This window comes from Ceratosolen solmsi, unplaced genomic scaffold (assembly GCF_000503995.2).
Source record: "Ceratosolen solmsi marchali unplaced genomic scaffold, CerSol_1.0 scaffold39, whole genome shotgun sequence".
Lineage (NCBI taxonomy): Eukaryota > Metazoa > Arthropoda > Insecta > Hymenoptera > Agaonidae > Ceratosolen > Ceratosolen solmsi.
In genome coordinates this window covers 377,153-390,218 of record NW_011948433.1, presented here as the reverse complement: position 1 = coordinate 390,218, position 13,066 = coordinate 377,153, and the positions used below count along the sequence as shown (strand labels likewise).

The 13,066-nt window shown below is 32.8% G+C and overlaps 1 protein-coding gene across 1 annotated transcript; it reads right to left on the bottom strand.

The window, feature by feature from the left end:
- Positions 1-244: 244 nt before the first annotated feature.
- Positions 245-1,031, bottom strand: LOC105364432 (putative uncharacterized protein DDB_G0281755). The gene has a single exon (XM_011502345.1). It carries the CDS (start codon positions 862-864, stop codon positions 433-435), a length of 432 nt encoding a protein of 143 aa, XP_011500647.1. The 5' UTR covers positions 865-1,031; the 3' UTR covers positions 245-432.
- Positions 1,032-13,066: the final 12,035 nt, after the last annotated feature.

Here is a 13,066-nt window from a genome sequence, read left to right as displayed (position 1 = left end):
CAACCAGTGAAGTATCGACTCTGGCGTTGGCCAACAGCGTAAAAGCTCCATTAAGGATTAAACGATGCGTAGCAAGGGGGCATCCTTACCTTAGCTTTTCATTTCATACAACCGATTTAACCGTCCTTACGCTGGGAGCGACAGTTTCTCTTTTATTACAACGAGGGATGCAGCAACGTGTACCTTCTCGATGCTCGGCACATCACGCGATTGCTGCTGCTGCTGCTGCTGCTGCTGCTGCTGCTGCTGCTGCTGATTACTACTGTTGTGGACGATAGCAGTGCGATGACGATGATGATGATGATGATGATGATAACGGCTGGCGTAATAATGAGGAAAGTGATGGCGCCGATGGTTGCTGTGATAATGATGAATGTGGTGATGATAACGGTGATACTGCGTAGCGGTTATGGCCTGCTGGCACCACCGCTTTCATTGAGGATGTTGAGACTGTTGCTGCTGCTGTTGTTGCTGTTGCTGCTGCTGTTGTTGTTGTTGTTGTTGTTGTTGTTGTTGTTGTTGCTGCTGCTGCTGTTGCTGCTGCTGCATGTTCCCTAGGACACTTTTGATAGCGGACGTTTTCAGGAGGCGCTTTAACATGCCGCTGGAGCCGCGATGCTGCAGACTCTTGTGCGTCGTGAGGGAGTTCTTCGTACGGTAGCGGCGATTGCAAAACTCGCAGACGTAGAGAGTGTCGGACTGCTCGTGCTTGTCCTGGAAATGGCGTTTTAGCGAGTAGTAGCAGGAGAAGGTGCGCCGGCAGTAGGGGCATTCTTGAGGCTCGTTTATGCCACCAGCCGTGGGTGGGGGCATCCGGTACACGGCTAAGGGAGGCGTTGCTGCCGTAGCTGCGGTGCGATGCATCCCGTTAGCCGTACCTGAAATCCAAAAGCAAGAAACACCGTTCACAGGGTCACTTAAGCTGAGGACGACGGGGCCACGAGCGCCAATAATCCACGCGTAATCCAGTACCTCCTTGCTTCTTTATTCCTCACGTACACGCGAGCTAGTGAATCGCGTTACTTTCCTTCGACCGCTCCTCGCTCCTTTGCCTTTTACGTGCATTCCTTTACTGTTAAACTTTGGCTTTCAAGTGCAATGGCTAAGGACCATCTCGTTTAATGGCACGGCAAATGTACACAGTCGTAATGTCTCCTTTGGCGGCGTTACATTAGATTATGTTATACTCTATTAACGAGTATGTATTACATGACATTTTTATTCATTTGAAATCACGAATGGATCTTTTAAAAGCAACTTCGTTATAATCCTTGATAAAATGCATAAAATAAACGAGTAAAAAAAGGTGATTGATCGTTTAATTAAAATAATCGAAACGGTTAAGAAGTTAGAAACTTTGTTAATTAAAAACGTTCCCTTTAGAAATTTATTAACTTGTAATTCAACCCATAAGACTGCTTGTTCAATTATTTATTAAGAAATTTCAAGACGATTATTTTTCTTTGCAGGTATTTTTAGAATGCGAATGTAAATGCATGGTTGTGCGACACGACTGGAGAATATTTATTATTAATAGAAGTACTGGATAATTTTCTGTTCTAATACTCGGAAGTACAGATACATTTGAGAATTGTAATTTTTAAATGTACGTTGGGAGGATTATTAAAGCAATCATAGCCCTGCTAGTATAAAACGAAAGTATTATCGAAGCAACCTCGACTTTAATTTTAATTATTTTGACATAAATAAGTTGAGGTTAATAGTCTGTTAGTAGGTTATTTTCAGGAGAGCTCATACTGAATTGTTTAATATTATTAAATTTAAGATTTAAAATATTGTTTATCTTAGTTATTATGACGAGTACGATTATTGTAAACGTATAAAGGTATGTTACCGCAGCATTAAACTAATCTTACCATCAACGCATTGAATTCTAAATAAATTTAAAACTACATAAGCTGTATAAGCATAATCAATAATGTTAATAATATTTCAGTACGATATCTTCTTTACTTAGAGTTAGTTTTAAATTATCTTACTCAATTTAATATTTTTATTATTTAAATTGTTATTAAAATAAACTATTACATGCATCAACGAATTTAAAATCTCTAAAACATAACTCTATAGCATTTTATTTCAAATTATCTTCATAATTTTAATTGTGACTAAAATTTTATTTTTCCAAGTAGATTTAGAATTAAAATTTTAATTTTTTTGTTTTAAATCAAACCTTATAAACAAGATGTTGATTATAAATAACAAAAAACATAAATCACAAAAATGTAAAAATATTATGAGTCACAATTTCAATTATATTAATAAATAAATTATCAGTGATAGTTTTAATATATTTAATAACTATATATATATATATATATATATATATATATATATATATATATATTTATATTTACATATACAAGTATATATTTATTCAGAATATAATACATATATAAATGTATCGTTGTAAAATACAGAATACGGATAATAAAAATTCGACAACTGTAATTTGCAAAATATACGATAAAAAGGGAACCAAAGTATTACATTAATACTCACATGCATACAACAGCGAACACCAAAAGCCAATGTAAAAAAATAAACATTTCAAAGCCAACACATAATTTTATACAAAATACATATACAATATAAGCAAATGTAATAGAAAGGGGATAAAAAAGGAGTTAGTAACTTTCAAAATAAAAAGGACATAGGCCTGGATTAGTGGAAACCTGAAGCTTTTATGCGATATGTTTTGAGCCGATGTATTATTTCGCATTATCGTGCAAATATGGATTCGCCAAGCCGATGGAACTCGAGAACGACTTGAAAACTTTTCTACTTCAAATCCAGAGGAAACGAAGAACTTTTATGATCTTGACAGTATGGATGAAGGAAAAGAAAGAAAACATCCATTTTAACAAAAATAATGTAATTCCAAAATGAAACACATTAAACAATGATCGATGCAGTTCGTTCTCGAGTTTGTGCTACGGTCAAACTTCGCCTAAGAGAATTGGACAGACCGGAAGAAATAGATCAATAACCCCGAAAACCGACAGTAATTCTACAGTTGGAGATTAGAAAGAAATTCGAACCTTTTAAACATAAAAAAGTATGTGCTGGAAAGTATGTTTAATTATAGTACAACTTAAATGAACCGAATTTAATTGTTTTAAAAAAAATATTATTGATTTTAGTTATGGATTAATTAATTATGTAATCCAACTTTTCGATATAATTAAAAGTAAATAGAGGCTGTTGTTACATTTGTAAAAAATCGAGGTCTCGAAAAAATTTTTATTATCACAAATTCTTATTTAATAGTACGTTAGTGGTTTTTAATAATTAAAATTCCATCCAATAATAATTAAAAATCCAAAATTGCCAAACATTACTTAAGCTCGTATCGTTCTATCTTTACAACAATCCTTTAAAAATTTATTTATGATGAAAATTTATTTTTCAAATATTTTGACATTTTCATAAAATTAGAAAAACATTTTCCGTTGCATGCAATTCCCATTAACAAAAAGATAATGATAAAAAAAAACAAAAAAAACAACAGTTTTATTCGAGACATTTATGTTAAACAGTTAATTAATTGAAATTCATAATAATAATATGAATTATAAATATAATAAAAATTATAGAAAGAATTATTAGAAAACTAATAAGAAGATAGTGAACTAAATGAAGATTTAATAGAAATTTGGTTAGTAAGCGGAAGTCAAGGTCGCTTCGATGCATTAACCGATAGTGTATCCCTTATTCTATGTGCGAAGGGTCAAGCCCACTATTCATCAAAGACCAATAAAATGTGTACAATCCCAAAATCATTGGCATTCATGGCCAATGGAACGTCTATTTGAAAAATGCAACACATTTTATCGGTTAAAAAAAGGAACAATAAGTGACTAATAGTAGTGCTGTTGAATTAATCAGGAAGAATGATACACACATATGCACCTATATACAGTGGCGTGTGTGTGTGTGTGTGTGTGTGTGTGTGTGTGTGTGTGTGGGTGCGCGTGCGCGTCGTTGCGTGGGTGGGTGGATGGGTGGGTGGTGGATGCATCAGTGTGTTTGTTTATATATTTATATATATATATATATATATACATATATATGGGCTGTGTGCTTTTCGTGTGAATATATAGATGAATACGTGTGTATATATAAAATAAAAAGAAAAAGGTGTTCGACGATTGCTTGTTATTATTATAAAATGAGTAGTAGTTATTAAAATATCGTCAAGAGTAGTTAGACTTATATATCTCATAAGTTAATAGTTTGTTTGCTGTTTGGTTTGTTTGCTGGTTGATATGGCGCCCTACCTTATCTAAACCTTCAAAAGAACTTAATGTCAAGGTCGCCGGGTCTGCTCTTATGATACGTATAAATATGGGTCATCAGGGAGTTTCGCGAGCAGTAGACCCGCTCGCAGATGATGCATCGGTACTCCTCCTGTCGTTCGGCGTGCTTGTCGGCCACGTGGCGCTTCAGGGATGCTTTGCTGCAAAGTACCTTGCCACATAGCTGGCAGGTGAAGAGCTTCTTCGGCGACGGTGTGTTCAAGGAGTTGAGCGTCAGACCTGGCATGGAGGCGAGCACTGAAACACAACAATGCACCTCATGCAGCGCCCCGCACACTTACCTACCACCAAATCATCGCTCTCTCTCTCTCTCTCTCCCTCTGTCTCGCTTACTCACTCACCCTCACTCTCAATATCCTTCTCTCTCACTCATTCTCTCTCATTCTCTCTCATTCTCTCTCTCTCTCTCTCATTCGCTCTCATTCTCTATTTCATTCTCTCTCAATTTCTTTCAAGCTCTCTCAATCTATCTCAAATTCTCTCGATCAGTCAATCATTCACACTTTCCCACTATCTCCCTCTCCTTCACTCACTCACTCACTCACTCACTCACTCTCTCTCTCTCTCTCTCTCTCTCTCTCTCTCAATTTATCTCTTAGTCACTTGCTTATTCTATTGAACTACTGTGTCTCCGCTTCTCTCTCACTCTCACTTTCTCTCTCTTTCTCTCACTCTCACTAATACGCGAACCCAAATAGGTCTTATCTAGAAAGAATCAACACAAAAATTGCCATACCTAGTTGCGAGGTTATCACTACTAATCGTCCTTTGTGATATGTTGTATGTTGAAATATAAACATCAATGATGAATCTAGATTTTATCTTCTTTTAAATACAAAGACAAAATCAATGCAAGATACGTAATTATTCTCACTGTATTCATTATGTACGCACCACCGTGTACAAAATCATTTAAAATTCAATATTATTTTTTTTTTATCGTAGTATTTATTAATACTCAAATTCTTCATAATTTACGCTTCTTTTAATGACAATTATCATTGCTTAAAAAGATTCTAATTTAATGTAAAAAAAACTCTTTTTAGTCTAATCCTATTTACTCGTTTACGATCTATATTATATCACTCAATTTGTTTAGTGGTGATATATATGAAACCATATTATATTTGACCATTTTATTTTGAAAAAGCATATTCCTGTATATATTATAAACGTATTTGTAAACGAAAATCTTTTAATAAATAAATTTCAAAGATATTAAAGTTTTGAGTATCATTAATAACCAAATCAACTTTAATTATTTACTTTGTTTAGTACTTGGCTCGTTATGTTTATTGATTCCTTTCCATTACTAATCATCGTGCTGTGTTTATAATTACAGTTTACTGTTACTTTATACTATAGCATTACAAATTAATGTAAAAAAATGTCTTTTCAATAAAATATAATTTAGAAAAACTTCCAACATTTTTTCACGTTCATTAGCGTCGTGAATACCAGTTCTGATTCGGGGGTTCGGTACACTGCAACGATAGAAAAATCTCTACAGGCTCATGCTTAACTTCTTCCTGCGCCTTTGTATCATCATTTTATCAATGCTCTATACAATATTTCATATAATCCTTTTAATTTAGAGGAAATTGAATTCAAAGTGTGGGGACGACGTCGGGACAAAACATCACGACGAAATGTTTACTTTCGTAATGAATATAACTTAGCTATAAAAGATGTGCACGCGCCGCCCGATAAAATAAAAACTCCCTTTTTCTTCATTCGACCAGTCATTGCGCAATAATTGCGCATCCCGCAAATGAACCAAGTTTGCATACTTACTTCTTCAAGTGGGGTAGAGAGAAATGTAAGGGAATATTATTTGATAAAAGAGCCATCCTTTATATAAGCGGTGGAGGTGGGAATTGCATGAATCAGTGGAATGAAAAAAGATCGGGAATAGTTTTTTCTTCTCCTAGCGGAGTTAAGGATAAGTGACGCTGATTGAAGCGAGAAGACTTATTTTATACATGGAAAAATGTTGCATCCTTCGCCTTTCACCTGACTACCGCTGGCGTACCAACGAATCAAACGTTTTTAAATATCAACGTCGCATTACAACGCCGTTAATTAAAAGAAGTCTGCAAGAGGGATCGAGATATCAAGAGAATAAGAAGGAAAGAGGGGGAACATAACAGAGAGAGAGAGAGCGAGAGAGAGAGAGAGAGAGAGATATGTTGAGGTATAGAGAGAGAAGGGGGGGGGGGTGGAGATAAAAAGAGAAAGAATACGAACAGAAGAGTTGCTGCTCTGCGTGAGCGAAAGAAACAGGGAACTTGTAAAAAAAGGATGGATGGACTTAGAATATCGCCAGTGTACCTAAAGAACTTGAATAGATAATGTCGTTCATTGCGGGCTTCTTTTTTATGAAAACAGAATAAAAAAGAAATTGTAAGGCGGCATGGACGTCTCCTCTCTGTATTTTCATTTTGTCAGAAGGCTTTGCTATTTTGCCTCCTTAATACCAGCCGAGACGTGGCTGGATTTTCTCATTCATTCTCTTTGGAAAATTGCTCTTTATCCAATTTCTCAAGTCGTGTCTCATTAAACTTCAGGCGGAAAAGAAACTGCACCGCTTTATATAACACGCACAATGACAGTGTGTAAATGGCGTGGCTGTGGCTGCTGCTGATCGCTTGATGATGGGATTGGTTTGCGTGACGAAATAATGCGAAGAAAAAAAAATAAAATAAAATACAAAGAAATCTAAGGAGAGTGAGAGCGGGGTTGAGAAATTATGGATTTATATAGATATATGCTTACATAAATTTTTACATACACATTCATACACACATACACATATTTTTTTGCGCGTGTGTGCGTATGTGTGATTGTGTGTGCGTTTGTTCGTACGTATGTTAGGCATATATGCAGACGTTATGTATGAGAATAAAAAAAAATAATGAAAGAATGGAGCGACAAAAGAAAAGGAGACATCCACAGGTTTGTTTATTTGTTTGATTGTTTTAGTTGTTGAATAAAGAAATAACAAAAAAAAAAAAAAAAAAAACGAAGGAACTAACAGAAAAATTGAAGAAAGACATACGCAAGAGAATATAATAAGGCGTCTCATTTAACGCGCGAAACATGAACTCGTTAAGGAAGGCACCGCATACTCGCTCACCTCCCTCATCGACGTTCGTTGAGGCGTGATGTATAAAAAAAAAAAAAAAAAGAAAAAAAAATAGAAAACAAGGCGACGTAGAAAAACACATAGAGCATTCTGGAAGAAACACTTAAAGCATGCACTTCGTGCGAGATCAAAGCGTGTGGACTTTCCGTGTTTTTGTACCTATGAATTTTGTGCAGAACTGCGTATAAATTTTCAAAATTACAGGGCAGTATTAGATATACGTAAGAAATGGAATGAAAACACAACGGAAAGTTTTATCGCAAGAATCTCTGTTACGACACGCATACGCGCTCTTCCTTACTGCTGCGAGGGAGTAAAAAAACATGAACGCCTGCATACGCATATTAGTCGTTCATAATTCTTTTACAAGAGGAAAAAGTCTACGTGAGGTCGAGAGAACGGAGACATTTTTAATATATATAAATATATATATATATATATATATATATATATGCATGTGTATATAAGTGCCTAAATAGATATATCTATGTTATAATCACGTACAAATGCACTCATATATTAACAGATATATATATATATGTATACATGTATATACACACATACGTATGCGCATGTATGCATGCCTAAATATAGGTACGTGTGCATGTATATACGCATGATTACCATCCCGTTAATTGGTTAACGATAGGACTTCGTAGCTGGCATCTGACGAAAATTTTGTACACTTACCTTTATGCTGAAAGAAATCTGCGTCGAATACGCGCGCGCGCATATGCACAACCGCGCACTCACTCATACATATATACATACGTACGCATGTATGTAAATGTATCTATATACCGGTATATCTATATATGTATATAAACATATGCAGATATACACACGTAAGTGAGTGTGCATGCGTGCATTTATATGTACTAAAATTATTATATATTAAAGAGATTAAGAGTAGAGGATGATTAGGTAATGACTAAAAATAAATGAAAAACACATTGCGAAATTATTAAACCAAATAGTATACATTTTTGTAGAATATAAAAGTGAAAATATATTAAAATGCATTTGACATAGTTTACGTCAGCAATAATAATAAAAATAATAATTATTATAATAAAATAATCATATAATAATAATAATAATGATAATAATAATAATAATAATAATAATAATAATAATAATAATAATAATAATAATAATAATAATAATAATAATGATCAATAAATATGTAATATAACCAGAACACCTTGGCAGATAACAATCAATATTTAAGCAAAAGATAATGTAGCGATTTACTGTTATTTTCGTATACGGCTCAAAATATTAATGAAACATTAATGAAATATTAATGAAAAATTTTCACATACGCGAGCAGCTGCTTTAACGGAACATACGCGGAATTTACCCTATACGCGTTTTTTTCTATGATTAAAAAAAAGTCGCTCGGCTCGTAAATCACAAAATGAAATACATATAAATTTTCTTCGGTGTCAGTCCTGTATGTGTTATGCGGTTTTTGAAGCCATAATTCTACAATAGATAAAAAGTTAGAGAAAAAATAATATTGTTATATCTGTTCTGGATTGTGCTTACAGCGCTGCGCGGATTATGGAGTGTATAAAAGTGCAATTAAAAGACAAACCTATTATACATTGATTAACATATGCTATTGTAAAAGAACAAAAGTGTAGAAGTGTGCCATAATTTTTTTTTTTGCGCAATCAAGTATAAATCTATAGTTGCTATTACGTATTATATGAATAATGCGTGTATCATAAAGCTGTAAGTATGGATTATGTGCGTGTACTTATCCCCTGACCATTCGCTATCGCGCACTATAATTAACAAAAATCTGCTGTAAACAGTTGAAGCGATGTAAGGAAAAAAAAAAAATAAAATAAATTCTTTGTCTGTCTGGTGTTGCGTATAACGTATATGCATTATTATCATTTTTGCTTGGAAATTATGAAGAAAATAGCAAATTTGAAATCAACAGTTCTATCGGGCCCCCTTGGAGTCTCTTTCTCTCTTCGGTCGATTAAAAAAGTTTTTAAAAAATCAGCAGCTCTCTGCCACGATAAGTATAAATCTTATTTTAGACTTTAAGGTTACATATCTTTCTTTTAAAAAAAATAAAAAAAAAAAAAAAAAAAAAAAAAAAAAAAAAAACTTTTAACTAACGCATTAGGTACTTTTCGTTAATAGTTTGGTAACATCAGTCAAACCTTAAAAATCAGTCCAATCGTATACTTCGACTAATTAAGAATAATTTTACACGATTCAGTCCAATTCAGTCGTACGGCGAAATATAAAAGTACGAAAAAAATCACGAATTTTTATAATATAAAATTTAAAGTGACGATTTTTTCAGTCTTTCCGTTTACATTTTTTTTAGTTTTTAATTAATTTTAAGAACGAAAGAACGCATTTTATCGTCGTATCACAGGCCAATTGCGACGAAGTATTGCCGACTTTTTCGCTTAAGTCCAACGACAAGACGCGAAGAACGTATTCGAATTTACAATCCGCACTTGTCTTCGCATAAATAATAAAGTATGTTCGTGAAAAAGAATCTCGTTAACATAGAGAAAGAATAATGCAACGAAGACACTAAATAAAACAAATAAACTCAAATAAAACTCTACTAAATAATTATATAATTTGTAATTAAATATTCCATTCGATTTATATTAATTTCATTAATAATTTATTATTCTCATAGTAATAATGCGTCTCCCAGCAACCGGGTTTGTGCAGGTGACAAATAATTCGCATTATGTTATTTGGCCTTTTTTTTTTTACAGTAGTCACGATATAATAATTGTCACTTTCTGTATTACTCTCTCTCTCTCTCTCTCTCTCTCTCTCTCTCTCTCTCGTTTACTCTCTTTCGCTCATTCGATCACTCTCTCTCTCTCTCTCTCTCTCTCTCTCTCGGCATTTTTTTATTCCAACCTCTTCGCCGTATAATCTTATATACGTCTAATTATATATTTTATCAATATCAGTTCTTTCATTACCACATTATACTGACTACCATAAAATTTTATTCGTTCATTATTCTCGTAATTTTAATTTAAAGCTTCTCTCTTTATTTTTACTTCGAATTGCTTTTAAAATTCTATAAATTGTCTTTCTCTACTCTCACCGTTCGACTCATTAATTTCCTATACGGGTCTACACACACATCCCTTATCAACTTGCTCCGAGACGAACATAATTTCGACAGCCTGAATTTTGTGTATAGACCATTAGTATATATATATATATATATATATATGTATTTATTCATCTTTATATAAAAAAAAAAGAAAAAAAATCATTATGCATAATTCGATGTAAAAGTAAAAATATAAAACAAACAGGCTTCAGGTAAAATTCAACTACGACGTTCAAATTCTAGTGGAGAAATGGAAAATCAATTGTAAATTTTGCACTCCTTTCGTAATTTATACTGCACTATACGATTATATATTAGAAAGGGAAACATAATGAATCAACTGTCAGTAAGGCCCAAAGTTCACGAATTGTATTAAAAATTTCAATTGATATATCCATGATTTGTAAAATACGGCATTTATGGAATAATATATTTATTCAAAATAATATTCAAAGGATGCTATGTGTGAAGAAAGCGAAAGAGAGAACGAAATTATTTTCCATAAATTTTGTATATATGAATCTTACACCCTAATTCCGCTCGATCGAATCTTGACGGAATTCGTTCGTTCGTGGCCTTGAAAAATATGTGCGAGTCGGAGCATTTAATTGAACATACTGTTTAATTTATTCTATCATAGCCTATCTATAAATGTGTGTTTACGTGTATACTTATGTACGTGTGTATGCATGCGCGACTTGATGCGTGTTTGTTGAAGCTCGTTATCGAGTAACTTACACGCAGTGTAGTTATTTTAATTTTATTCTTGTTTTGCTTTGTATAAATATTATCAATATTCTTGCCTGTAAAATATATATAATCAGAGTCGCATTTACGTCCTCAAGTCGTTTAAACGATTTTGAATTAGTTGATGCGCCGGAACCTAGTCTGCCTAGAGTTTATAATTTGGGTTTCTTCATTTCCTTTCAAAGCCCTCTTGATGTCCTTGCCTGAATAAAATAATCGAAATTTTAGCGAAATCGATCAATTATTTATTCCGTTGATAAACAATAGTGCCATTTGTTTACTCTTCATGAAACTTGACTTTTTGAAAAGACAGATTGGATTACTACGTTTTTGTTTTGAAATTTTTTTTTTTTTTATTTATTTATGTTTTTTTTTTCTTTTTTTTTTTCTTTTTTTTTTTTTTTTTTTTTTTTTTTTTTTTTTTTTTTTTTTCAATATTTATGTAACATCAAAAAGGCTTTTTATATGTGGCTTATCAAAGTTCTACTAAAATATACGTATGTATGTATGTATGTATATCATATGCAGTCAGCTATATGTATATGCGGCTGTTATAATCCATTTATTACATATTTATCTGTCAGTGCTTAGTGGACCGTAGCGTATTTTTTCATTCCCTCTTTATTATTAATATTATTTCGTTTGTGGAACTGCCATTAAATTTGTTGCTTATCAATCATGACTTTTCAGCTCGTTTGAACGAAATAAAGGACACAAAACAGGGTAATTTCGCAAAAAAATGAACTCGCGCACGACTACAGCAGAGACGCAAAAACGCCTTTTTCGAAAGACGCTATTTCCAATTCGCTTCGTGAGTATTACAAAATTAATCCGATATAATCGATCGTTGCAAATACAGTTGGACAATGTTTATTAATTTCAATATTAGCTTTAAGCTCACTGAGGCTTTTAAAATCATATTGCATCGATTTGTTGCAAATTTATGATCATAGGCCTGGATAAATTTGCATTAGAATTAGAATTGTTTGTATGCGGGACATGTGTTATTTAATGCGGTATTAAAATTTTATCTATTAATGCAAAGACACTAGCAAAATATTCTCAAAATATTATTTTTAGATAAATTAGGATTAAAGAGGATCGGAAAATAGTAAAAATTCATGATAATCGATTATAATGGTCTTTTATAATCAGTATGGGATGTTAGTTAATAAATACGTCGAAAGGTTAGAAAGGAATATTAATATTAAGCTACGACATAATTCCAACTGTACGTCACGAAATAAACATAACCGAGATTGGCATGAAAAATTAAATATTTGACTCTCAATTTTTATAACTTATAAACGCGTTTATCATTTATTTATACGCTAATAAAGTTTGAAAGGTATTTAAGGTACTTCAAGTAAAGCCCTGTATTCCACCGTTAAAACAAAAAAGAACCGAAGGCGGTTATTAATACAAAATAGCCCGCATTAAAGCATTTACTCTTTAAAATATGGAATGAATATATTAAGATAAAATATATTATATATGTATATCATTGCATCTTCTTCTATCGCGAGCTCTCGCGCGAAGTGATTAAGCGACGGTGGGTTTCCGTAATGCGAATAACGAATTTATTTATTTATTTTTTTTTTTAATGATGGAAAACACGCGATTCCATATAAGAAAACAAAAACAAACACAAAAAAAAAAACAAAAACAAAAAAAAAAAATAACAAAAAAATACAACGATCAAAAAAAAAAAAATAA